At 47.2% G+C, this 26,476-nt stretch overlaps 3 protein-coding genes across 12 annotated transcripts in view; all 3 read right to left on the bottom strand.

Annotated features, from left to right (window-relative positions):
- Positions 1-388: 388 nt before the first annotated feature.
- Positions 389-4,379, bottom strand: MRM1 (mitochondrial rRNA methyltransferase 1). The gene is made up of 5 exons (XM_047708570.1): positions 3,652-4,379; positions 3,364-3,457; positions 1,446-1,578; positions 1,226-1,345; positions 389-1,014 (listed from the first exon to the last, which is right to left on the bottom strand). The coding sequence occupies exons 1-5, from the start codon at positions 4,218-4,220 to the stop codon at positions 842-844; spliced, it is 1,089 nt and encodes a 362-aa protein (XP_047564526.1). The 5' UTR covers positions 4,221-4,379; the 3' UTR covers positions 389-841.
- An 822-nt stretch (positions 4,380-5,201) lies between these two features.
- On the bottom strand, positions 5,202-13,158 carry DHRS11 (dehydrogenase/reductase 11). 7 transcript variants are annotated; one of them, XM_047706746.1, is made up of 8 exons: positions 12,648-13,004; positions 10,646-10,711; positions 9,916-10,125; positions 7,435-7,529; positions 6,905-7,034; positions 6,225-6,317; positions 5,958-6,023; positions 5,202-5,835 (listed from the first exon to the last, which is right to left on the bottom strand). In XM_047706746.1, the coding sequence occupies exons 1-8, from the start codon at positions 12,834-12,836 to the stop codon at positions 5,794-5,796; spliced, it is 891 nt and encodes a 296-aa protein (XP_047562702.1). In that variant the 5' UTR covers positions 12,837-13,004; the 3' UTR covers positions 5,202-5,793. The 7 variants fall into 7 exon arrangements, with proteins under 7 accessions (XP_047562702.1, XP_047562703.1, XP_047562705.1 ...); XM_047706747.1 differs by having other exon boundaries at positions 6,905-6,986; XM_047706749.1 differs by lacking the exon at positions 6,225-6,317 and having other exon boundaries at positions 12,648-13,158.
- A 2,215-nt stretch (positions 13,159-15,373) lies between these two features.
- The window catches only part of GGNBP2 (gametogenetin binding protein 2), a 32,179-nt gene continuing 21,076 nt past the window's right edge, over positions 15,374-26,476 (bottom strand). For 2 of the 4 annotated variants that reach the window (XM_047706740.1, XM_047706742.1), the window contains 8 exons: positions 24,493-24,702; positions 23,272-23,446; positions 21,933-22,127; positions 19,949-20,096; positions 18,867-18,992; positions 18,636-18,784; positions 17,216-17,464; positions 15,374-16,019 (listed from right to left, as the gene is read on the bottom strand). In XM_047706740.1, the coding sequence (XP_047562696.1) occupies positions 15,816-16,019; positions 17,216-17,464; positions 18,636-18,784; positions 18,867-18,992; positions 19,949-20,096; positions 21,933-22,127; positions 23,272-23,446; positions 24,493-24,702 (1,456 nt within the window). In that variant the 3' untranslated portion in view covers positions 15,374-15,815. The remainder of the gene's footprint in view (positions 16,020-17,215; positions 17,465-18,635; positions 18,785-18,866; positions 18,993-19,948; positions 20,097-21,932; positions 22,128-23,271; positions 23,447-24,492; positions 24,703-26,476) is intronic. The other 2 variants (XM_047706741.1, XM_047706743.1) reach the window with 1 other exon arrangement.

The raw sequence follows: 26,476 nt of genomic DNA, 5'->3' as shown, positions 1-26,476 counted from the left end.
TCTGGGGGTGGGTCTCCAGCATCAGTTGTTTCTGAAAGCTTGCCAGATGGTTCCAATGTGCAGCCAAGACTGCTCTAAGCTGCTTGTGCTGGGGGCTTCTGCTCCACTTACAGGACCCTGTGGGAGAAGACCAAACCCGCCTGTATAATTGACAGCGACCCTGTGCTCACTATATCAGAGGACCAAAGGTCAGTTCTGGGGTTCATCGGTTCCCTTCTCAGAGGTGCACCGATGGGTCGCTGGGGAGGGGGTTCTGGAGGGCCAGGGAGGAGAGAGGCGTTTGCTAATCTTTTCCTTGCCTCTCTGGGGGCCATGGCCAAACTTCTCCCCAGGTAGCCACATAGGCTGCCGCGGAGACTGCGGATCGAAGAGCGAGGCTGCCACCTAGTGAAGGAATAGGACACAGCGGCCCAGGTGATTTTATTTGATCCTCACAAAGACCCCTGGCAAGGCAGGCGCAAAAGGAGGAAGCCCCCACTGGGGCAGGGTTTGAGCCTGGATTTATACCTGTCTTATCCACAAGAGAAACCCGGGCCTCTCTCTACATTCTCACACTGGTTCAAGAGGAACAGGACACCTGGACTGGCCTGCCCAATTCCCTTCTGATGTCTTGACATCCAGGCAGGGCCCAGGACATCCTGGAGATGAACAAGCCTCCACCTCCAACCACAAGGCCAAAATCAAATCAGGAAACAACCTTCCTCTGGTCTCTTCTGCAGAGCTCCCTGCCCCCCAAGACAGTGGTTAGTAAACAGGGACCTGGGTGCACACTCGGGTAAGAGACCAGCACATTTGAGGGTGAGAGTATGTGTGCCCTCAAGCACACACAACTCAGTCCAAGTCAGCTCCCATTCTGCTTCTCTTGTTCTGATCCTGAGGACAGTCCTGGGTGCTGCGCCAGTCCAGGCCCTTCTGATGTGGTGGAGGGTTCTCGGGGGTCTTGGAGAAGGTGCTCTCTCTTCCCTTCCCCAGGGGAACCTTTCCTCTGGCTGCAAATGGAGTGAAGAAGAATTCCTGCACCAACAGACAAAAAGGCCAAGGGGAAGGGAGAGGATGGAGAGAAGGAAGGACCACTGGCTGGCAGTCCCTTGTTTTATCCTCAAAAGGATACACTTCCCCCTCTGGCACAGAAAGTGACTGAGACAGAGAAAGAGAAACTTGTTTAGGGTGAAGGAGCTGCGCGTGGGGGATCAGAGGGCAGGAAGCCGGGTCACAGGAGACTCACCTGCAGCCACAGAGACATTCAAGGACTCAAGTCCAGGAGGCAGCTGGCGGCCGGGCAGGATGGTAAGGAGAAGCTGGCAGGAGGCTTGAACTGCCAGGGACAGGCCAGAGCCCTCGTTCCCTGCAGGGCACAAGACACAGGGTTAAGGAGGCCCCAGCTGGACACACAGGTGCTTGGGACATGCACATCTGAACACGGAAAAGCAGGGCCATCTACCTACCCAGCACTAGGAGAGTAGGCCGCTCCCAGAGGAACTCCAAGCAGCTAGTGATGGGGATATCAGAGGACAGGGAAATCTCAGGCCCTGGGCAGCTCACTGTGCCAGCCACAAGCCAGCCCTGCCGGGATTTGGCCTGAAAAGAAAAAAATCAAGTTCTAGTTCACCAAACTTTCATCAGAGCCCCAGGAGAGGGGCTGGACTTGCCCGTATAGTCACTGATCCCTCAATTCAGTCAATAGTTACTAAGCCCTTAGAATGGACAGGCTCTGTTCTAGGCTCTGGGGACAGGGCAGGGAACGAAACAGGCCAAAATCCCAGCCACCCAGCAGAAAGGTGATTAGGGTGGGCCTCACTGAGGTGACACTGGACAGCAGGGGTGCCTGGGTGGCTCAGTGGGTTAAGTCTCTGCCTTCGGCTCAGGTCATGATCTCAGGGTCCTGGGATCAAGCCCCACATCGGGCTCTCTGCTCAGCGGGGAGCCTGCTTCCACCTCTCTCTCTGCTCTGCCTACCTGTGATCTCTCTGTCAAATAAATAAACAAAATCTTAAAAAAGAAGAAGAAGAAGGAGAAGAAGAAGAAGAGGGAGAATCTAGGCAGAGATGAGTAAATGCAAAGGCTGAGAGGCTGGTGCTTATGAGGAACAGCACACGGCAAGGTGGTGGCCTGCAGGGAGGGAGCAGCTGGGACTGGAGAGGGAAACAAGGGGCACCTAAGGCAGGACCACAAAGGCCACTGGGAGGACTTTAGCTCTTACTCTGGGAGAGCTGTAAAGGCTTTGAAAGGTTTTGAGCAGAGGTAAGATGGTCTAACATGTTCCAACAGACTCACTCTCCCAGCTATGTTGATAGCCAACAGGAGAAGAAGCCTGGTGAGGTCGTTTCCGCACTAATACAGGCAAGAGAGGCAAGAGTGGGAGCTGAAGCAATGGGGAGGCTTGGTGGGAATACAAAAATAACTTCAAGGTAAAACCAAAAGAATCTGTGGGTAGGTGGGCCATGGGGTGGGAGAGCAGGAAGAAGAATCAAGGCCATCGCGGCTCCAGGCCTAAACAAAGGGATGCAGTCACCCTTGCCTGGTCTGGGCAAGCCTAGAGAAGGAAATGGGGAGTTTGAAATGCCCTCTGATAACAAAAGCAGCTGTTGAATCTGGGGCTCATGAGTAAGATCCAGGCTAGGATGTACACCTGGGAGGCATCCAAGTATAGGTAGAATTTAAAGCCTTGAGACTGGATGAAACTAAGAAATGAACACATAAGGAAACAGATCCAAAGACTGGGCCTGGAAACCTTGAGGGGGTTGGCTGGTCAAGGAAGCCGCCAAAGGCAAGGCAAGACTGCCCCCTTGTGTCCAACAAGAGAAGCACAGCTGAAGACCGGAACCTGGACCAGAAGTGGGGTTTTTTAGGTTTACCCCTTCCTGGATATCAAAGTTGTTTCTTATTGTTGTTGTTGTTGGTGGTGGTGGTTTGTTTGGGTTTTTGATTTTTTTTTGTGGGGGCAGAGGGAGGGGAAAGGCATAGGTTAGTCTGTCCTTGTTCAAACAGCCTTTCAAGCTGGGCCCCTACTACAGGACTCCTGGCCACCAGCTTCCCACAGCTGATCAAAAAAAACCATTTCCTGACAACCTACTGAGAAGGCAGTGAGGCTCTGAGGTACACTAGCCTCAGGGGCAAGAGGTACGCCTGGGGAAGGAGTGAGGTAAAGGGAATGAAGCTAGGAAATCTCTAACTTCAGATTCTGCTCTATTTATGGTTTCGAAAATTCCAGGATCCCTCCCTTCCCAAAGGGATTTGGAAGGATGTAGGGAATGATGTCAACATCCTCCCCTTCCTCCATCAGAGGCTGGATGAGTGCCCTCGGAGAAACTGAGCTTGGCTCATTTCTGTTCTTTTACTCACCGCCCCCCTCCCCGCCATTACCTGTAGAAAACCGGCTAGGTCATCAGTGGAGAACACGTCCATCACCTCCATAGCCCCGGCGCTGGCTTTGCTGACTACTGGAGTGAGCGGGCAGCTGTAAATTTCCCCACGACCCGCTTTAAGCTGGGAAATCTCAACCCCGGTGCCCTGCCCTCCCCTGGCCCCCCAAGGGTTAAGGGTGACAATTCTGGCGATGGGGAGGCCTGGCTGAGGAATCAAGGATCAAGGAGCTTAGAAACTCGGCTGCACCCCAAACTGGGGCACATGGGGAGTAAGGGACGACCGTGCCTGTTTCTCCCGGTGGTGATGACTTTATCCACTCCGAGGAAGTGAGCAGAACGCAGCACGGACCCAAGATTGCGGGGATCCTGGAGCCTCTCGAGGACGAGCCACAGCTGCTGGGGGTCGTCGCCTGGCCTCGCCTCCCCGACCTCCGTCCAAGGCCGAGGCTTCAGCGGGCTGACCTCCATGCAGACGCCCTGATGGACCTGGGAGCGGCACACGGCGTCCAGCTTCTGCCGTCTGAGTCGCAGAACTGGGATGTCCCGCGCCTCTGCCACCCGGAGCAGCTCGGCCCGCTCTCCCTGCAACCCGGACCTGCCGGCCTGGAGCAGGAGCCTGGCCACGCGGCGACGGGCGGCCCGCAGGGCCAGCAGACAAGGGGACAGGCCAAACAGAAGTTCCAGTCCCCGCTCAGAGCGCGGGGTCGGCGCCAGGTCATCCAACAGCAGGCGTCTCAGCTCCTCCCCGCCTGGCCGCTCCTCACGCCCCGCCGCTCGGGAGAAATGACGCGCGAGGTGGCGACCCGAGCAACCCCAACTCGAGACCCCGACGGCCCAGAGTAGTGCCATGGCCATTGCCCCTGCAGCGTCATCAGGAGCGCTCACTCCCGCCGGTGCCCGCTCTCGGCTCCCCAGTACGGAGAAGGGGACCAATGGTCCGGACTCAATCGAAAAGACTATCCAGAACCAGGGAGCGGAACCACAGCGGGCCCCTCCCCGCCTCCCACGTGGGCTACCGCACTTCCGGGTTCAGGCGGCCCGCCCCCTGCCCGCAGACGCACTGCGCAAGCCTGGCCGCCAGGCCGTGCCCACAGCGCCTCCCACAGGGCTGGATGAGCAGTGGCCCCCCTGTAACCGCCGCCCGCGGAGCCACCCTTACGGTTCCACGCCCTTCCACGTCCCAAGAGGCCCCTGAGGCTGGAGGGCCACACTCACCGGGGCACCAGCAAAGGCCAGGTGTTCAACGAGGTCACTGGGGGTGACTCCCTCCCAACATCCAGCCCACCGCCCGGCTCCTGGTGATTTTCCTTAGAAACTTCTGCATCCCAGCCTCTCCACTGCTCTGTCAAACCCTCAGCATCCGTCAGCGGGATCCCAGCAGTAGCTTCCTTTCCCGTGGTGGCTGATTCTCTAAGTGACAGCTCTGTGCCTGTCCCACGCCTGCTGATAAGCCAACTGATGCCCTTGGCCCACAGCCCACGGGTCACGGGCAGTCTCCTTGCTCGGCACTCAGACCTTGGCTAATCCCGGAGGAACTTCCATTCCATCCCCGTCTCACCACCGCACTGTGTTTGTTCCATGTGGTTCCCACAACACTGCCTGCTCAGTCAGACTTCCACCCTGGTCTCCACTGTTGTCCCCTTTCCTGGCTGGCAAACTCCTACCCATTTTCAAGACTCAACCCAAACCCACGTCTGCTACCTAAGGTAATCCACATTCCAGGAGTGATGCCCCAAATCCACCCAACTTCCCACTCACCTGGAATAAATTCTGAGGTACAACCGCCCCCGATCACAGACAAGGAGGAAGAACTGAAAGACACTCCAGAAGCCAAGGTAGGTTGTTGCAATTTTTCTTTTTTAATTCTCACAGTGAAATCCACTTGGGAGGCAGGCCCCGGTATTCAGCTGCCACAATCAGTGTGGAGTGATCATCCCGGTGGGAGCCAAGAAGCCATGACTGGGCTGGAGAACTGGGATGGGGGTCGTGAAGGGGGCGATGGGGGCAGTAGGGCCAGGAGAGGAGGAAGCCTGGAGCTTTGGATAGCCATTCCCATAGAAGGTTAGGGCTTCTGTCTGCCACCTTCCTGCTGAGGGACAGGGGGAAGCCCCGCTTTTGGCTACAGTCCCTTCCCCAGATCAAAAGGAAGAGACGGAAGAGAGCAAACAAAGGCCAAGGAGCCTAAGAAGGGGACCGAGAATGAGTTAACAGGTAAAATAATCAGGGACACAACCTCCTCTCCCCAGCTCACTGTTCATATTTGTGATGGGAACAATTTGATAAGATATAAAAACTTCGAATTTTCTAGGCCCTGGTGGGGTGGGGAGAGGCAACGGAATCCAGGAGTCCAGAAATCAACACCTAAAATCCAGAGGCAGGAGCCAAGCTGTGAGGGGCAGGGAGGGAAGGCAGAGCGCCCCACAGGAAACTAGATCACCTGCTCCGTGGGCCTCATCTGGATGTCTCCAATCTGTTGGAAGGCACAAGGTTTAAGGCAGTGGGACGTTCTCCCCACCCCCTCAGGCCTCCTTGCTGTCCTCCTCTGAGATGGCTGGGCTCTTCCAGGGTGGAGGCAGTCAAGACCAGACTCACCTGGACGTGTGGAGGGGTGCTAAGGACGTAGAGGACAGCCTCGGCCACATCCTCAGGCTTGAGACACTGGAAAGTACCGGAGCAAAGGGGTGAGGTGAAAGCAGAATGGACCTCCCGCCCCTGACATCCTTTCCAGCATGTTCACCCCCACCCCAGCCCTCTGGGAGGGACGATAGGCTGGCTAGAAGGGTGTGTTCTGAAGGCCAGGGTTCCCTCTGCCTTTATGGAGGGAGTGAGTGGCTCATCCATCCCAGACAGAGGGCCCACCTTTATGCGTTCGTAGGTGGCAGCTGCCTTCCCAGGGTCCTTGTCGTGGAGTTTGAAGGCGAACTGTGTCTCCACCACTTCTGGAGAGATGCACTGCACCAACAGAGAGGACCTGCTCAGGGGCCGAGCCAAGCTCCACCTCCATCCAGTCAGAAGCCAGGCCTTGGGAAGGGCAGGATGGAGACAGCCAGGCCCCCTCCTTCCCCATGGTGGCTACCCGATGTCCAGCAGCCACCTTGTCCTCCCCAAGCTGTGATGATCACAGTGACACCTGCCACCCACAGAGCCCATATCAGGTTAAGGGTTTTACGACAGTATCCCTTAAAACTTCATAGCCAGGTAGGGGTCATTGTCTCCATTTTACGAGTGAGAAGGCTGAGGCTTGGAGGGGCTGAGTGAGCCGCCCAGGGTCCTGCGGCCTTCGAGGAAAGAGCTCAGAGTCCGGGTGGCCAGCCATGCTTTCCCACGCCCCTTGCTCTCCTCCCTCAGTCTCCTCCACTGTGATCCCTTCGTCGGTCAGCCCCTGCCGCACTCACAGGCAAGGACTGGGCAGGGTCATGCAAGCAGCAGCACAGCGCTGTGCCCCTCACGGTCCAAGCAGCGCACCAAAACAGCATGCGTGTGGGGTGGGGAGTGCCTGCTCCCACCCTGTCCCCAGCAGGGCTGGGCTGTGCCCTCACCGTGGCTCGGATGTGGGTCTGGGCTTCCCGAAGCTCTTGCCTCAGTCCCTCTGTCAGTGCGGTGACAGCGTACTTGGTAGCACTATAGAAATGGATCACGGAGTGGGGTGACACTTGGTGACCATACATGCTGGGTGGAGGGAGGGAAAGGGAAAGAAGAGAGTGAAGCTGCTGACAGCAACCAAGGCCCCTGCTGCTGCGTCAGGCAGCCCCGCCACTGGGATGCCACACGGAAGCCTGCCCGGGGCGCCCACTGGAGGCTATCCTGGGGGCCCGCTATAGTAGCTTCTGGGATGCCAGCCGCTCCTGCCAGCCCTGTGCTTCCTGGAAGGCCAGCTAGGGGCCGGCACTCGATATACCCTATTCTGTCCCTTCCCGTAACTGTGCCATTTGGCTATTAACGGGGTATTCAGTCCCTACTTTACCACCAATGAAACTGACACCCAAAGAGGTCAGATGAGCTGCAGCAGATCAGCTGGCTCAGTGGCTTAGTGGTGATCTGAGCATTAGCCCTTGGCCACCTGCCTCACCTGTTGATGTTAATGATATGCCCGTCATCCACCTTGCGCTCCTTCATGGACTGGTAGGCCTCCCGGGTGCAGATGCTGAGGCCCAGCACGTTCACCTGCAGGCCGGGGAGGGCAATGGGGCGTCTCCAGCTCAGGCCCATCTGAGCAGGTAATAGAGCCGCAGAGCACCTCCCGCCCAGGGGAGTGGCATTCCAGAACAGTGTCCGGGGCCTATCAGAGACCACCAATGGCTCCAGAGTACCTTGCCTCCCCCTAAAGCCACCAGACCCAGCTGACTGCAGTGCAGCTCCTCTCCTGAGGTGACCCTCTCTCCCTCCAGTTTCTGTAAACAGGAATGGAAGCCCCCCAAACCCATGCATGACCCCGGAAACCTCCCTGTCTTGGCTGTCTCCTCTGCAAACAGTAGAATATCTGCCTTAGAGAACCAGCTCTTTTTCCTCCCCAAACGCCCTACTCTTCTCTGGGTCTATGTCCCTGGCCCTGCTCTCTTTAAAAAGCCTACAATCCTTCCTAAGATGGCTGTAAAAATCTCTGTCCTTAGGCACAGACCCTAGCCTCTCCCTGCCCTACCGAGGACCTTCTGCTCCCTTCCTGTCCCCTCCCCTGCGACTCCAGCAAGAGAAGACCTGACCTTCCTTCCTTTTGCACCTTCCTTTACCCTCTGTTTCATCTCGGAACAGACTCGGCACAGAGGTTTTTTTAGGGGGTGGGGTCCTTGGTCACAGGACTGCAGGGGACCCCCCAAGCACATGGGGGCTTTCTGTCTTCCATGGCTTCTGCCAGAAGTGACCCCAAATCCCTACCCTTCATGAAACAAAGGCCTGAAGCTCCCGCCAAGTGTCCCCTCTCCCACCATGAGGACAAGCTTTCAGCAGGTCCTCATGTCTCTCCTCCCGAGAAGGAACAAGACCAGCCAAGACAATAGGTAAGTTTCTGTTTATCAGGTGTCTGAGCCAGGCATCGGGACAGATCACTCCCAGCGTGAACCTGCTTCACAAGAGGCTTTCAGCCCTGTTTCTGGGCTTCTGAGTAATGTATGTTTCTGCAGAGAACTCAACCATGAGGACACACAGAGTGGGAGAAACATGTTCCCTGGACCGGGGGTAGTGATTCTCTGAAGTCTGGTGGGGTGTGGGTAGAAATGTCTTGGAAGACAATCCTAACAGGCTTATATAATGTTGAAGCTGAAAGGGTCTTAAGGTTTTGATGTAAGTCATTTTACAGATGTGGAAGTTGAGGTCCAGGTTTAGAGACCTACTTCCTGCAGGTGAGGACCACAACTCAGATCTCCCAGAAGGCCTCATTTTCACAGCTCATTGTTCCAATTTTCATTGTTCATTTCCAGGCCCACCTTTTAGGTGCTAAACCAATTGTGCGAAAAGATGTGTCCCCATGCACACACTGCTTTCAACTTCTCAGAATACTTTTATACCCTAATATTGCCCCTTAATATTGTCTACAGGTTGAAAAACCCATGTCCTGAAAGCTATGTTTGGTCCATATGAAATTTTAAAACATTTTTAATTCACTCCCAACATGTGCTGGAAGGTTTCATTCACTCAAAAAATATCTATTGAGTATCTACTGAATATCTATTATGGGCTGAGGCTACATAACAGAGAATAAACCAGACAGAAATCCTTGCCCTAGGGCACCTGGGTGGCTCACTCGGTTAGGCATCTGCCTTCAGCTTGGGTCATGATCTTGGGGTCCTGGGATCGAGCCCCACATTGGGCTCTCTGCTCAGCAGGGAGCCGGCTTCTCCCTCTCCCCCTGTCCTCCCCCCCTCTACTCATGCTCTTGCTCACTCGGTCTCTCTCAAATGAATAAATAAAAAATCTTTATTAAGAAAAAAATCCTCCCCCTTAGGGAGCTGAGGTTTTGGAAAATGGGAGGGGTAGGATGTCCTATAAAAACCCTAGGATCTGGTCCCACTGGCCCTACACCACACTACTGCGGCGATGCTGGACGTCAGCAGCTACCCTTGTACTTGGCCATGTGCTCCCCCATTTACTGCAGACTCCACCTGGCCCACCTCACTCATTTACATATTTACCCAGCCCCAGGGGACACTGGAGTTTGCGGCCCTAGATATTGATGGTATAGGTGTGTTCACCCCAATTAAACACGACAGGACTGCAGCTCATAGAGGCCCGAAGTCATACAGTGACTGGCAGGGCCGGGCAGGAACCTCGTCTCCTGTCTTTCGGCTCCTTTGCTTCCTGTAAGACCACGTTCCCAAGCACTCAGCATGGTACTGACACACGGGACATCCAATAAGCAGTTCTCTTCCCTAAGCCTTTCTTCCAGTAGGAGGAAGGAGGGGGAGTCAAGGTGCCCCAGGTAGGAACCTGAAGCTCCCTCGCACTAGAAACCACCCCTCCCACCCCCCCCACCCCCCCCCCCAGCAGCCCTCTGGTTCACAGAGCCCCGGCTCCCCGCCCTACCCCCAGCCCCTCCCTCCAGGCCCGCAGCTCTTACATTGAACATGTCCTTCCAGCCGCTGGTACTGCCTGAGAGCAGGGTGTCAGGCCGGGCCAAGCCAGCATTGTTGATGCAGATGTCCACACCACTGTGCTGAGAGCGGACGGCCGAGAACATGGAGAGGATGTCCTCCTCGCTGGATAGGTCACATCTGTGGGGGATCAAAGTCCCAGGATAGCCTGCACTCTTACATTCAGCAGCCAGCTCCTATGAAACCCAACAGGGGGCTAACTGCGGTGAGCTGCTCACTCTGACATCTTCCCGCCCAAGACAACCTTCCTTGGCTGTCACCACTCAGACAACTCAATCCTCTGGCAGCCACCTTCCAGCCACACAGACATCGGGACTAATTGCCCTCTTTGGTCAAATTCCCCCAGAGTGAGGGGCACCCAGGGGAGTTGAGATCGTCAATGGAGCAATCTCCTGATAAACTGAGTCTTCAGTTCGGAGAAGGGGTCCTAGGCACAGTGTGGCCTCTCTTTCTTTTGCCTCTCCTCCAACGGGAACTCCTTCTGTGCTCCTAGGTGAGCCACACCCCACCCCCCACCCCATGCTGCTTCCACCAGTGCCAAGAGTCACTGAGCCGGTTACTGTGGGATTCTTTCCTCTCCATTCCCTCCTCTAGTTGCTCCCAGAAGGCCTAGGTCTGAGCTGTCCCCCTCTGTCCACAGAGTGCAGCCTGTTGGCTTTCAAGCTGGGTCCAACTGCCAGTCTCCCCTAGCCCTACCTCTAGGAAAGGCGAGGAAGTTGAGACAGATCTTTTCCTCTGTCCCACATGGTACCATCCTCTACCCTAAAATTTTGGGGGATATGATGAGGCAAGTCAGGTGGCAGGTGACCTTGGGCAGCCCAAGTGTATCAACAGGGACCTCAGCACACTGAGGAGCCCAGAGACAGACCAGAGGAAGCAGAGCCATTAGGAAGTGGCTGTGAGGGATGGGGTCATTCAGAAGCAGGAAGAAACCAAGCTATGTGGCCTTGGAGGCCAGTTTCTGGGTGTCTGAGCCTCGTGAAGGTGACTGTACCTGTGTGGGAGGAAGAGAGTTGGGGGTAGGAGGTGCTGTAGAGGAAGGCCAGCTGGGCCAACTGCTCTGGCCTCGAACCCCTTCCTCCCCAAATCGAGATGGGAATAAAGGGCTGAATCAAGTGACCTAGAGATTCTTTTCTGCTTTAACTTTGCTAGAGTTCAAAAGGTATGATCCTCTGGGACTAGAAGGCTCCCTTTCACTTACTCACAGTCACCTCAGGAGACAGGGCTTCTCTCTGTTGGAGGCCAGAACTCAAACTGTTTCAGTATCCATCGATAAAAGCAAACTAAGGAACCCTGGGATTCTCCCTTCCATTGGCATACAACTTCTCCCTCCCATCTCCGGACTCAAATCCCGACAGGAAAGCCAGATTGGAGGGCCTGGGGACATAGTGCTCCCTGTCACTGCCTTCTCATTGTTCCACCTGCCCTCATTTATCCTCAGAAATGACCTGAAACCATGTCTGTCCCCTCAAAGCACAGGAATGTCTCTCTCATTAAAGGAGTCATCCTGGGGCTGGTGAGCAGCCTGGGGTCCCCTTGGAGATTAGGGACCCCCCCCCTTCCTAGCTAGTTTGGAGTGGGGGAGTAGGGAGAGAAGGCAGCAGTGGCTTTAGAATTAAGGAATCCAGCAGTCTAAGTCGTGGTCTGCTCATCTAGGCTCCAAGGCAGGGGCTGGGCCCTGAGATCCTCATACTAAGAGAAAGGGAGGTGTAGAGTAGGGCAGTGGTATGGCTGGGTGACCTTGGGACTATCTAGGCAGCTAGCTATAAAGTGTACCTTTGGTCAGCAGCAGGGGAGGAGACAGTCCTCCTCCCAGTACACCTTCTCCCTCTGTCCCCACCCAAGGCCTCCTTGCGCAGGGACTCTGAGCAATAGTGAAGGTAGTGCTCACTCCCACACCTTCAGCTAAGCACTGGCCCAAACCCGGAGAGTGAGTCCTGCCAGGAGCATATCCAAAGATGACCTATTATGGAAATTTCTCATCTTCTTCCTTCCGGTTACAATGTGGCCAACTTGATTTCATTTTTCTCTGAGCTCTTGTCACTCACATCTTGGGGCTCCCAACCCCAGGTTAAGAGAAAAACCGGGAGTTCCAGTTCCACACTACTTTGTCCCCTCAGGGCTCACATATTCCCTACCCTATTTCACCTACTCAGTCCCACCTAAGACCGTGAAATTGGAGAAAGGTCTATCTGTAAATATCTCCCTGGGTAAGGGTTAACCCTCAAATTCGGGGGTGAGGAGAGGGCAAATCTCTTCCGAGAAGCTCCATTCCCACCCCAACCCCACCATAAGTCCTGGGTAAAAAAAAAAAAGCCACTTTGCTCTACTTTGTGGGTCAGGTCTGGGGACTAGAGGAAACAGCCAGTAGCCAATTTAGCCCCTGCGGCCAGAGAGCTTTCTTTCCTTCTCCTTGGCTTCCCCTTTCCTCAGCCTACCGGCGCAGGCAGATAGGGAGAAAGATGCCAGTTATTCAGAGATTTGGTACACTGGAGTAGAGGCTGTCAGGAGTAGGAAGGGGCTCCTTAAAAGACGGGTCTTTCTAAATAAATGGGAAGGGAGAGGCCTGCCCTCCCTCCCACTTTGATCCCGTTGCAAATGGCCTTGGGGTGGTGGGCAAGGAAAGACCCCCGCCCAGACCCCTACCGCGACGGAAACGACGCCTCCCAGAACGACCCTCTCCCCCGCGGGGACTTACCTCGATGTTGCCCACGGTGCGGGCACAGCCCACTACCTTCAGTCCCTGCTGGACCAGAGCCCGGGCCACAGCCGCGCCGATGCCCCCCGAAGCTCCCGTCACCAATGCCAGCCGGTCCCGCCACCGCTCCATGCCAGCCGTGGCGGTGGCCCCGAGCCGTGCGCCCACCTCGCCCCGCGAGCCGGACATTTGGATCGCGGAACGTCCGCCACGGGTCGCAGGGGCTCGGCCGCTCTTCGATCACCGCCGCGGCAGGCTGCCGATCTACCTCGCTCTGAGCCTCGCCCGAACCCGCCTCCATTCCGCGGGGCCCGGGGCTGGGGCTCCACCCTCCGCTCTCCCGCGACCCGCCACATCCAGCCGGTGATGTCCGCGGCCTGGCCGACCCCGCCCCCAGCCTGGAGTTAAGTGGGAAGCCACGCCTCCCACGGCGCCCGGCCGCGCGGGAAGGTCCCGGGACCTTGAAGTCTTGCTTCCCATAGCGGCAGGGAAACCGAGGTTTTAGCCGAGGCTTGCTCCAGGCCCCAGGCCGCACACTTAAGGTGACTCCAGCGCCCCCGGTGGCTGATGGGAAGAATTCAGCCCAGAAAAGGATGAGTGTCTACGCTATCACCTCCCAGGTACGTTCAGAGACTCTCAACCCTACCTGATCCCTCGGCGTTACCAGAATGAGAACGCAAAGTTAATAGTGGAAATATTCCCAAGTACACGTTTACTGGCCTACTGTCTCCATCTGTCCTAGGCGCTCCCACTCCCAGTGAAACAAATGTATCACTATGTATACCAGAGATTAAGGCAATAGCTAGTATTTATTGAGCGCTGTGTAATGGGCATTTATAAACACTTTAGATATATTAACAAATATACACAGCAGCCCTATGAGATACTACTTATTAGTTTTCATTTTATAAACGGACTATACGAGATAGAAAAGGGTGAAGCATGGACTTTAAACTGTCCAGTCCCAGGCCAGGGAATGCGCTCCTCCTAATCTGCCTTCAGTTCATTCTCCCCTTTGTCTCTTCTTGGGCTATTGGTTGTGCTGAGAGGGTGTTCACTTTGCTCTCTAACTACTCAGGATGTTCCATCAAAGCTCTGGAAACTGCCTTCCTTACCTCTGCATTCTTAATATAGCCATCCTTCCAAAGAAAAAAACACCTCTGCCTAAGGAATCCCTCCGCTGCAAGCAATAGTATAAGGAGTAAATGCGGCTGGTTTATTCATTCACCAAGTACTCCTGTGCTTGGCCCAAGGATAAAGATTAAGATAAAATAAAACCAGCCCGGGGCGCCTGGGTGGCTCAGTGGGTTAAGCCTCTGCCTTCAGCTCAGGTCATGATCTAGGGATCCTGGGATCGAGCCCCGCATCAGGCTCTCTGCTCAGCAGGAAGCCTGCTTCCCCCTCTCTCTCTGTTTGCCTCTCTGCCTACTTCTGATCCCTCTCTCCCTCTGTCAAATAAATAAATAAAATCTTTAAAAAATAAAAAAAAATAAAATAAAATAAAACCAGCCCTTGCTTTCAGGAATCTCAAGAGAAAACTAGACTGCAAAGATGGCGAAGAGAGGTTTGGGCTCGGACCCTGGGGCTGTGGGAGATCCTTAGTCATTTTTTCTGCATTCCCGGATGAAAGTGAACAAGTCTGGGGCGCCTGGGTGGCTCAGTGGGTTAAGCCGCTGCCTTCGGCTCAGGTCATGATCTCGGAGTCCTGGGATCCAGCCCCAATCGGGCTCTCTGCTCAGCAGGGAGCCTGCTTCCTCCTCTCTCTCTGCCTGCCTCTCTGCCTACTTCTGATCTCTCTCTGTGTCAAATAAATAAAATCTTTAAAAAAAAAAAAAAAGAAAGTGAACAAGTCAGAGAGTCTCATTTTACTTCTGCCCCACCCCTATACAACACTTAGATTTGAAATGGCAACCAAGGAGGTGTATCAAAGAAATGCCACCATCTATAAAAATTAAATCTAAGTTTTTGCTGTTGCCCATCTGAAATCTGATTAAATGGTAGAGAGCCCATAAAATTCACTCCAACCCCACTGCACAGAGAGGTACTGACTGTCCCACTCTTTGCCTGCTGCCCACCAAGTATTATCAACATGCAGACACAAAGCTCTAAGCAATGTGTTTACTGAACTACTGACTCAAACCATTTTTTTTTTTAAATGGCAGCCAAATGCTAGTCCTGGGGGAATTTCTCTCCTTCAATACACACAGACGGTTTATGGAAGCAGTAAACTGTAAAGCCATAGTGACTTTATTGTTGGAAACCAGATAAGGAGCATGCACTTATACATTGCGATGTGGTTAGCTCTGGGTGCAGCCTTCTAGTCCCAGGTCTACATGCTACAGTAATTCCTTCTCAGGCAACCCTTGGTGGAAATTCTGCCAAGTTCTGTTTCCATTCTTCTAGTTCAATATGAATCTCTGAATTTAAGGTGTTTTATGTTAGGTATGAGGGAATTTTTAATAATAGCAATTAACAATGTCATGAGAAAGATGCTAGCTATAGCCAGTATTTAAAGGTATCACAGCAAATTTATTCTTTCAAAACACAAGACTGAAAACTGCTTTTCTTGGCTGTCAACTCTGGTCAAGGGAAGAATTTTGTCCTCAACAATCTGTATCTCTATCCTCATTAGCACTTCATCTGATATAAACAGTGGCCTAGTACCGAGTTCAAAAGTGGCAAATATTAAAATACTGCCACACATTAAGTAGAAACATGTACACCAATTTTTACTATGCGTATTAATAAATATTCTTTATTTTAAATTTTGCACATTGCGCTTTAACATTACATCCAAACATTTCGCAAGTGGATGTCTACTTTGTAAAACCATATATTCAGCTCATTGTCATTTCTGTACAGAAGTATAAGTACAACATTACTTTTTGCCACTAAGTTGCTTTAGTAAGTCTCACAGGAAGAGAAACATTTAATGAAGAGAGATGGCTTAAATCATATGGCAGGCCTGCGCAGCCACGCAACTAAAGACACAAGCCTGAAGAAAGAACAAACTAATGAGGTTACCTCCACCGTCTCCCAAAACAAGAAAGAATCACATTGATTTAAGATAAAATTTTGCCATAAGTCACTAAATTAAGAGTTTTTTGAAAGAGAAGGCGCAGTAGTCATCTTGAGTGTTTCATTGAAAGACAGAGCTATTTTATTTATTTAATTTGCTCCAGCCGTTGTCAACCAGCCACTACAAATGGGCCTCTTGTGATCATTTAAGCGGCAGTATTTATTAAATTTCTCCTTCAGATGCTGTCGGTATTGTTCTCTATTGCTGTAGAAAGACTGGTTATTAGCCATAAATGACTGTATTTCATCTTGTGAGATAAAGATTTCCTCATCTGAAGTACATTCAGACTCATCCTGCAAATTAAAGCAGTAGTTAAGATCATGACTTATTTTAGGAATGCCAAATACTATGCTGATGGAGGACAGCTAAAAATTAAGGCAGTCTAGCCTTTTAATTTCAATTTAGTCACATAAAGTCTTTGATTGGACTGTTTACAGAACAAGCATCATGTCATTCTGTCTTAGAAAGTACTAAGTAAGAAAAAAAGTACTATGAGCCTGACAGACTACCGACATGTCTTTGCCTTTAAAAATGACTGACTAAGGGCACCTGGGTGGCCCAGTGGGTTAAAGCCTCTGCCTTCGGCTCAGGCCATGATCCCAGGGTCCTGGGATTGAGCCCTGCATTGGGCTCTCTGTTCAGCAGGGAGCCTACTTCCCCCCTCCCTCTGCCTACTTGTGATCTCTGTCAAATAAATAAATAAAATCCTTAAAAAAAAAAAATTACTAACTAGAGATGGTTACAACTAGTTACCAAATTTTAAATAACCAGACTGATCTGGTTTTTAACCATCTGGTTCTATGTTGAAACTTTTATCTCTACAAATTAAGTAAAATATAACCTTTTTAAAACTTATGAAATTTAACCACCATGTAAAAACAAAAAAACTGTTTTACAGGATTTGGTTCCATTAGGAGCCGAACTACTATACAGAAGATATATCACCCTTCTCTTTTCTTCCCCTCCTCCAAGCTCCACACTATGTACTGGGTTGCTCATAATCAGGCATAATTCATCTGAAGTATCAAGATGTGGAGTCTGTATAAAAGATTTTCCAAGTTTAGTTATGCCTTTATCCTATATAAACCGAAAGGAAGTAACCTAGAAGAGTGGGCTCTAGTTCAGATTCTACATATTTTCCTGGTCTGGAAGGCAGTCCATAATAAACTGCCACTCAGAAAGGCAGTTTGCTTACAAATAACCTTCTCCAAGGAGGCAGATTCCTGGACATGATGCTAACTCTATTCCCCTCTCCCAACTATTCTCTCCTATCTTGGAGACAAAAGAGGACAAGAAAATGTGCTCTAGAGCAGTTGCATAACTCATGAGGGGAAGAGCAGAAATGAAGTCACAAAAAAACCCCCTGAAAGACTGCCCTTAATTTCTTAAAAGCTCCCCCACCCAGTCCCAACTTCAAATTCTCAAATATTGTGCCCTCCCCTTTCCTACCCCATGAGCAGTTATTCACAGTTAAGATATCCTTACTTACAAGGAGTTCAACTAAGCTCTTGGCACCTTTTCCGGAATCAGGACCAAATGATGGTTCTGTGGATTCTGCAAACTGTGGTACGTTTTTCCTATGTTCAAACCAAGGCAGTGGCTGCCCACCCTTTTCAGAACTGCAACAGCTTTCAGGATGTGCATCTTTGGTCTTGTCTCGGTGAAACACTGTGTGCACGGTATTTCCTGAGGTCTCTCGGTTACCTGGATCTGTAATACAGCTTCCAAGCTTTTGGATCTGGAACCACAGCAAAGGATGTCTCAGGTAAAAAGAGAGGAAATTACAGCAATTACTCTTTAAATAAAGGGGGAAAGGGGCGCCTGAGTGGCTCAGTGGGATAAGCCTCTGCCTTCAGCTCAGGTCATGATCCCAGGGTCCTGGGATCAAGCCCCACATTGGGCTCTCTGCTCAGCAGGGAGCCTGCTTCCCCCACCCCCTGCCTGCCTCTCTGCCTACTTGTGATCTGTCAAATAAATAAAATCTTAAAAATAAATAAATAAATGAATAAAGGGGGGGGAAGGTGCATTAACTAATAGTGTGTTAACTTTTTAGAAGGAATGGTGAGTAACAGCAGCAGCTGGCGTTCAGTAGGCGCTTACTACATACCAGATGCTATACTAACCCATTAATACCATCTATCTCATTTCATCTTCTCGGAACTTAATCTGATAGGGACTAGTCTCTCCTTACAGATGGGACAACTAACATCCAGCAAACTGCTCAAGATTACAGAGCTAACTCATTTAAAAGCATTACAAAAAATGGGGTGTCTGGATGGTTCTTTTGGTTAATTGTCTGCCTTCAGCTCAGGTCTTCGTCCTGGAGGTCTGGGATCAGGCCCCTCATCATGCTCCCTGCTTGGCGGGGAACCTGCTTCTCCCTCTCCCTCTGCTCCTCACTCGTGCTCTTGCTCTCTATCTCTCTTTCACATACATACATACATACATACATAAAAGCATTATGAAAAGAATGAATTGGATTTATGACTCACATGGATTGCTGGTCAAATGACCACATCAGACACACATGCATACAAAACTCACAAGATGAACAACTGATGGGAACTGCAATCTTTTTTTTTTTTTTTTAGTATTTTATTTATTTATTAGACAGAGAGAGATTGCAAGTAGGCAGAACAGCAGACAGAGAGAGGGGAAAGCAGGCTCCCTGCTAAGTAGAGAGCCAGATGTAGGGCTCGATCCCAGGATCGCGATCCCTGAGATCATAACCTGAGCCGGAGGCAAAGGCTTAACCCACTGAGCCACCCAGGCACCCTGGGAATTACATTCTAAAGGTACTCATTCTCAAATAATAATAAATACTAGCAACTAAGCTGCAGACTTGCCACTCCAAGGAAAATAGATTGATCTCCTCTCAACAGCAAAGGTTTAAGAATTTTAACACTTACATGTTCATCACATTTCAACATCTTGCTTTTCTTTTTCTTTTTTTTATTTTTTCCTTTGGTGTTGTTCTCTTCAGAATTTGCCCAACATTCAACACAACTATCACCATCATCCTCTTTGTCTTCACAGTGATGAACACAAGAGTCATCACCTGCAGAAATCAATAATCTCTTATTCATGTGCTTTAATCAGCCATGTAGTAGAAATAATTGGGAAGCTTCATCTGAACCTACCATGTTCATCATGATTACAAATGCCTTCAGTGCAGGCAACATCCGAACCCTCCCGAGAACCTGTTTCACTCCCTTCCATGCTAGATGAATATCCACAATCACTACCATTACAGTGTGGTGATAAGCCTGTGAATCAATCAGTTGAGAGTTACAATTAAGATACCAATAAATACATTACACAAAGAGTGAACCAACTGGAAACTACAGAAAAATTTCAAAATTGATGGCTTACTGAAAACAGAAAGTGAATTAAGTAACAAAAACATGATTAGGGGCTTACAGTTTTTTGTTTTCATCAAAAAATAACTGAGCCAGCCAGGCACTCCAAGAAAAAGGAAATATTAAGTGTCTAAGTTACAGGATCTCTAAAACTTTTTTTTCTCTAAAACTTCTTATATCTATTTTATTTTTCAAGTTTTGTTTTGTTTGTTTTTTAAAGTAATCTCTATCCCCAACATAGGACTTGAACTCATGAGCCCAAGACCAAGAGTTGCATGTTTTACCGACTGAGCCAGCCAGGTGTCCCATTTACATCTGAAAAAGAGAAAAAAGAAAGAAAGAATACTGGGGTGGGGGAAAAACCGGGTGGCTCAGGTGGGTAAGCATCTGCCTTTGGCTCAGGTCATGATCCTGGGGTCCTAGGACTGAGCCCCACATTGCGATCTCTGCTCAGCGGGGAGTCTGCTTCTCCTCTCTGTCAAATAAAATCTTAAAAAACAAAAAACAAAAAGCTGTAGAGGCCCCTGGGTGGCTCAGTTGGTTGAGTGCCTGACTCTTGATCTCAGCTCAGGTCTGGATCTCAGGGTCTTGAGTTCAAGCCCCATGTTGGAGCTCCACGCTGGGCGTGGAATCTATATAAAAAAGAAAAAAGAGGCGTGGTACAGTCAGTTAAGCATCAGACTCTTAGTTTTAGCTCACGACACGATCTCAGAGTCATGCAATCAAGTCCCACATAAGGCTCCACTCTCGGTACGTAGTCTGCTGGATATTCTCTCTCCTTCCCTCTCTGCCCCACCCACTCGTGCTCTAAAATAAAAAAATAAAAATCTTAAAAAGAAAAAACCAAAACTGTATCTGGTTACCTTTCTTTATTTTAGGGGACCCCAAGAGATTGCTGCTGCTAGGACAGGTACAGGATGTATTTTCATTGGTAACAATGACTTCTACACAACCATTACCATCTTCAGTGCTACCACAGGCTTTGCAGCTGTTTTCTATGAAGTCTGTTTCCTTTAAGGATCAATATTAAGAGATAGTAAAAAATATTACCTTCATAATGGATACATTTTAATTTCCTTAACATCAACCAATTAGACAGGAGCTAGGAGGTTAACAATTGAAAAAATTATTCTCGTGAAAAAAATCACTAAACCACTGATCAAGACTATGAAACAACTAAAAGCAAGTTAAGAGTTAATGGTTTATCAGGAAAGTCTAGGAAAGTAGTTCTCAAAGTGCAGTCTGCTGATTCCCTAGGTCAAAACTATTTTCATCCAAATGTAAGATGTGACTTGCTGTTTTCCACTGTATTGACACACTGATGGCACGAAAGCAATGGTGGGGAAAAGTTGCTGGTACTTAGCACAAATCAAAGCAGTAGCAATCAAAGTGTACTAACGGTTACTATATTCCTTACTTGACAAGCACGCTTAGGAAATCAATAAGTGGATACTCAACAATGTCTTTGATGAAGACATTAAAAATATTTTTATTAAGTATCAATTCATGAGTATATACCTTTTTAATAGTCTATGTGACAAAGAGGAAGTATGCTTTAATTAAAGCACTCTTGCTGCATACCAAAGTACAATGGTCATCTCAAGGAAGAGCACTTGAGCAACTGTTTGAGTTATAAACTAAACCAGGTGTTGTTTTTTTTTTTTTTTTTAATCCCGGAACATCAATTCTGCTTCAAACAATGAGAGACAAACTGTGGTTATTCAGACTTAGACCCTTTAAAAAGACATTTTCTCAAAAAATGAAGTCAGCCCTTCACCTCGAGGAAAACAATGGACCGTATTTGTGGTCAGTGATTAAAAATTCAAACTTTCAAATCACAATCAAAATTTTGAAAACTTATATAAACAAGCACAATAAGCTTGAAGTGTCCCACTACTTAAAGACCTTTCTGATGAGATCAGCAGTGGTTTTAACATGATTATGTGATATTATGTAAAGAAATGTCAGTATCTGGCAAGATCTGCATAACTCAGTATATCCGTATCTTTCAAATGACCAATGCATGATGTTACAAAATCATGCATGAGTAAAAGATCTATTCAAAGTGCAAGACTGACTAATGGACCTTAATTTAACTGAGTTATGAAAAGGTCACTGATAGGTGCCAGGTTCCATATCATAACTAATCTTTAAGACACTACCTCTTGTTGAGTTGTAATGCCAAAGAACAGCCACAACTATCTGAAAAAGTTTATATTAAAATATTCCTCCCTTTTCTGAGACCAGACTTTCTTCACGTGCTTCAACCAAGCAACATATGGAAACAGACTAAATGCAGAAGCAGATCTGAGAATCCATCTAATTCCTTTTAAACCAAATATTAAAAAGATCTGCAAAAATATAAAATAATGCCACTCTTCTCACTTCTTTTTTTGGGGGACGTGGGGGTAGGACATTTAAAAAATATATTATTCATGTTAACATAATAGAAGGGCTTATTTAAAAAAATAATTTAAAATTTCTCCATTTTAATTTCTAATACAGTGAATTTTGATAAGTATAATCCATATAAACAAAAAGCACATTGGGCCCTGTAATTTTCAAGAATTCAAAGGTGTCCTGAGACCAAAAAGAACTGCTCTAGGTCATGCATGGAGTTAATTTCCCCATTTGATATAACAACACACTAAGATTGGGTAAAAAGATAACTACTGAATATTATAAAAAGAATACATGACATTAAAAATTTTGGCTTTTACCAATATAGTAGGAAAAAAGCCAATATACAAGTTGCAGCTCATCACATTCTGGAAACGCATGGTAAAAATGCCAAAATCTAGCAAAAAGCAATACTACATAATAATGAGTCAAATTATGGAATATTACCTTCTCTTGGCTTACTTCCTTTTCATCTGCTGCTTGTAAGGGAGTAGGAATATCACATACACATTTATTTTTTCGTCTATTCTTCCGTTTTTGGCGTTTCTTTTCTTGCTTGAGTTCTCTTACTCGTTCCTCCTCTGAAAATTCTTCACAAAGTTGTTCTAATCGGCTAATACCCTGTACTTTTTCCACAGTCATCTATTAAAAAACAAAGTTGAGAATAAATATTGGTCAGAACTTCCTTTATTTTCCATGGAATTTCTCATTTGCTAATTCAATTTTTTGAACTCAGGGTTTTAACTCACGACCCTGAGAGAGAAGACCTTAGCTGAAATCAAGAGTCAGACCTTCAACTGACTGAACCACCCAGGTGCCCCTCACTTGCTAATTTTAAATGATACCACACACAGACAGATAATTCATGTTGCATTTTACAGGGCATCCCCACAAAGAATCTTCAATTTTAATACTTTAAATGATGACATCTTAAAATCCATAGCAAGTGAATATACTATGAATCCCTACAGGAAAGGCAGACTTATACACACTCCTATTCCAAACTGGCAATATTCTAGTTTCAAATTCCAAAATTTTTAACACAGCAGAGTAAATATTCATTTCTTCACACAATGAGAAGACTATTTAACCTGATTAGATGATCTAGTTTCTGAAGTCACAAACATACAGAGAAAAGGAAACAGGAATGTGTTCACCAAGAACCAGTACAAATCTCCTCAGACTCCCCAGAACAATGTTTAAAGCTCATGGATGTGCTTCTGAAAAAAGGGTTTATAGCTTTCATACTATTCTCAAAAGGGATCTGTGACCCAGTTAGGGTTAAGAACATGCCCTAGAATGTAACAAAATGTTCACTAGTCAATATTTTATGTGCTGACAGTGTAGAACCCCCCCCCCAAAAAAGTTACCAAATCATAAGCACTAAACCCAATACCAGCAATATAAAGAGGCTACTGGACATCAGCAGGCAAGCTGAGACTCGTTAAAAGTTTCTAATTTTGTTGGTTATTTTGGGGTTGCTTTTAACTTTTCATTAGATATATTTGATAGCAACATCTTGCTAAATTAAATAATCATAATCTTCAGTTTTCTACTCTGAGAAGTCTAAAAACCAAAGCTAGCAGAATAACAGGACTGAAAAACAAAGAAAAATCCACAACCCTCTTCTAAATTCCAATTCCCCTCCCTGAACCCCTCCACATACATGACACTATCACTGGATCACAAGCCTCTGAGGTAAAATCAGACTGGCAGCTTATATTAACATTCAGTCTAATAATGTGACTAAGCAATCTTAGACACTGAAGCAGCCCACTGTTCTTACCTCAAAACTCTTACGTAAAGCATCAACACCAAGATAGAAAAGCATCTGCCATGTTTGCTCCTCTGCTCGTAGTTTTTGCCAGATTCGATGCAGTCTTTCATAAAGATGAATTCCCAAGCAGGTCAGAACTTCCTCTTGAGCTATATCTATTGTCTTAGCATGCCTTTCTCTTCGCCTGTAAAGGAGAATAAATCATACATAATTCCTAATATCCTTTACTGAAACACTGAGAGACAAATAAACTTCTTCAAGTTCAGGTTTTAAAACACAATTTGCATATGTAATAACAAGCCGGTTATACATTCAAATTCAATATACATATAAACATAGAAGCACACATGTATATAACCAATAAGAAATACACATGCAAGCAGAACTCAGTCCTAATATTGCTAAAAATAAGATAATTCAGGAACTGGCCCTGAAGAGAGATTTTTTTTGTGGCACAGAGAAGTTATATATGTGTCCAGCTCACAGGTAGGCATGACAGCTCCTTTCACCTTCCAATTTTAACAAATGCCTACTTGCTTTCTTTTTTTTTGAGGGGGGATGGAGAAATGCCAACGTGATTCAATCATGGACAAAAGCCCTCCAGGCTAGTCTTCAGTAGAAGTGTTCACGGAATTTCAGTTGTAAGTCTTCATGTTCTACATGGCTAGCAGAAAGTAGGCACTCAAATGAGAGCTGATACACAAAACACAAAGGAAAATGGATTCAATTTATTCTAGGACAACTTTCTCTGATATTATTTTCACGACAAAGCCAGAGATAAAATTTTAGGTTCTTATACAATTCAGTAATAATATACACAGTTCATGAATTACACTCAATAAAGTATTTAACCCCCTGCCGCAAAGACCTTTCTTCCTATGCAAAAACCATCATTATGAACAAAATTTAAACATGGAAATGAATGGATGGAGGGGGTAAATCCCTTCTAATCATTTTCTGATGAAAATGATAATCTATAATAATGAAAGCCAAAAAAAAAAGCCTATCTACTTCAAGCAACAAGGAGCAGAGGACTGAAATGAACACCACACAACACTTTCTCCCTATTTTTACTCCATCAAATGCATACTTTAAAGAAAGCAGAATCTTCACAGGCACACTTTAATTTATACATATATCATATGTACTGAGGCAAAAGGTGATGGAAATAAACTTTCAGTAATAAAATGAAGCAAAGCGCTAGATAGCCCATTCTAGCAAATTACATACTCATACCCTCCTGCGAACTCTGGCTCGGCACGACCCAAGAGATGTGCAATGAAGTCTGTTTCACAGCAAACGTGTATGTGCCGTTCGTGTGGACAGCACCGCAAGCCTTCATAAAGTGCAGCACAGTAGCCCTTCTCTTTGCTGCAATCAAGTTCACCAATAAGGATGTTGTATGCTCGGAGGACTTTATTTTTGCAATCAGTGCAAAACCTGTTGAAAAGAAAAACTTCAAAATTAAGAACTAGCTGCATAATTATTTCATGAAACACGTTAACAGTGTACTAGACAATGACACTCCCCTACCATGTGGAGCATTAAAAAAAAAAAAAAAAAAAATCCTCCAGACACACATTTAAAACATACACATGTAACAGAAATACAAATTTAGGGATTACAGTATAGCTAGATCTCCATTTGCAAATAAATGATTCTTAAACAAGACAGACACATGAAAACAAGAAGCCACATACCAGTGACTCAAGAATCCCACTCCTTTCAGCCTCTAAAAACAGTTGTGCTACCTTCATTCAGTAAACCTGAATCCAAATGTTGCTACGACATTTTAATATCTTACTAGTTAAACATAAAAAAGAGGGTAGGGGCAAGAAAGTGGCACATGTAGTTTTAGTTTACTAGTAATTTCCAAAAGTCAAATTTCTTTTTAAAAAACGCATGTTTCTCAATACATAATCATAATATTGATAACATATACATAGAAATGTAGTTAAATTTCAGTTACAAAAGTGTAGAAGAGAAAAAAAAGAATGTGAACATAGAGGATGATGACATTTTATTTTAGAAACCAAATATTATTCAATCAGAAAAACAGAACCTTGTTTCTTTAGCTTTGCTTTCCTGAAACAAGAAAGAACTTGGTCTGATTAAAAAAAGATCATAAAATTAATAACTGCATCTCTGAGAAGATCAGCTGTGGCGGAATAAGGAAATTTCAATCTCTTTATATTCATCTCCCTAGTTGGCCTCTTCTGTTACAATGGCTTCAGCCAATAAATATACCTCTCACCTCTATAGCTCTTGTTCAAGTCTTCTGCCCTTACCTGAGGGCTAAACCCATACTGTAAAATGGGAGACATCACAGATGTACAATAGGCAACATGTTTTTAACTTTCTCTCCAAAACCAAGGGCAACATGAATTTTCCCTTACAAACCTATTAAGAACATCACCATTCATACAGTCACCCAGGAAGAAAACCTCAGTTAACCTACAACTTCTTCTTAGGTCCCCTTTTAGAGGTGGAGCCAACTGGTATCAATTTTTTCTTACATCTCTTACAGGTCTTCTTTCCAATTACCCCTGTCCTGTTTTAAACTGCCTAGACAATTTACCCTGCTCCTGTACACATACCATATAGACAATGGACTACCATGAACATAAGAGATTATGTCCCTACTTCAAGTTTCTTCTGCTTCCTCCCCACCCCTTTCTGCATCCTTTTCCATCTGCCTAAATCATGTCCATCTTTAAAGATGCCTTCTGCAATTCCCATAACTAGAATTCAGCCTTCCTCTGTCTTCCTATATTTGCAATTTACACTTCTTACTTTATTTACCCTTATACGGCCACACATTAGTTGATGCACACATTTGTTTCTTGAAATGAATACATGTTAATATAGAGTCCCTAAGCCCAATTAGTAAACACAAGCAATAATGCTGACAAGTTAAATCACTGATGCACTAATGCTTCAAAAAACACAGAAATATGCAAAAATTAACACAAAATGGACTAAAGACCTAAACAGTAAGACATGAAACTACAAAACTCCTAGAAGAAAACACTGGAAGAAAAATTTCATGCACTGAATAGGTGATGATTTCCTAATCTTCAGGAAAATGTAAATCAAAACCACAGGATACTACTTTATATACATTTAGCATAGCCACTATTAAAAAAAAATAGAAAACAACATGTGCTGGCAAAGATGTAGAGAAATTGGAACCCTTGATACTGGTGTTGCTGAA

This window comes from Lutra lutra, chromosome 16 (assembly GCF_902655055.1).
Source record: "Lutra lutra chromosome 16, mLutLut1.2, whole genome shotgun sequence".
Lineage (NCBI taxonomy): Eukaryota > Metazoa > Chordata > Mammalia > Carnivora > Mustelidae > Lutra > Lutra lutra.
Note: the sequence above shows the minus strand (reverse complement) of the source record. Positions and strands in the feature narration are given on the sequence as shown.

Coding starts and splice junctions, on each gene's coding strand:
- MRM1 (XM_047708570.1), bottom strand. CDS start 4,220: ATGGCCATGGCACTACTCTGGGCCGTCGGGGTCTCGAGTTGGGGTTGC. Junction 3,458..3,651: donor ATCACCACCGGGAGAAACAG/GCACGGTCGTCC, acceptor GGAAATTTACAG/CTGCCCGCTCACTCCAGTAG. Junction 1,346..1,445: donor GCCTACTCTCCTAGTGCTGG/GTAGGTAGATGG, acceptor TGTGCCCTGCAG/GGAACGAGGGCTCTGGCCTG.
- DHRS11 (XM_047706745.1), bottom strand. CDS start 12,836: ATGTCCGGCTCGCGGGGCGAGGTGGGCGCACGGCTCGGGGCCACCGCC. Junction 7,035..7,434: donor CATATCATTAACATCAACAG/GTGAGGCAGGTG, acceptor CCCTCCACCCAG/CATGTATGGTCACCAAGTGT. Junction 6,024..6,224: donor CCACCTACGAACGCATAAAG/GTGGGCCCTCTG, acceptor GGTACTTTCCAG/TGTCTCAAGCCTGAGGATGT.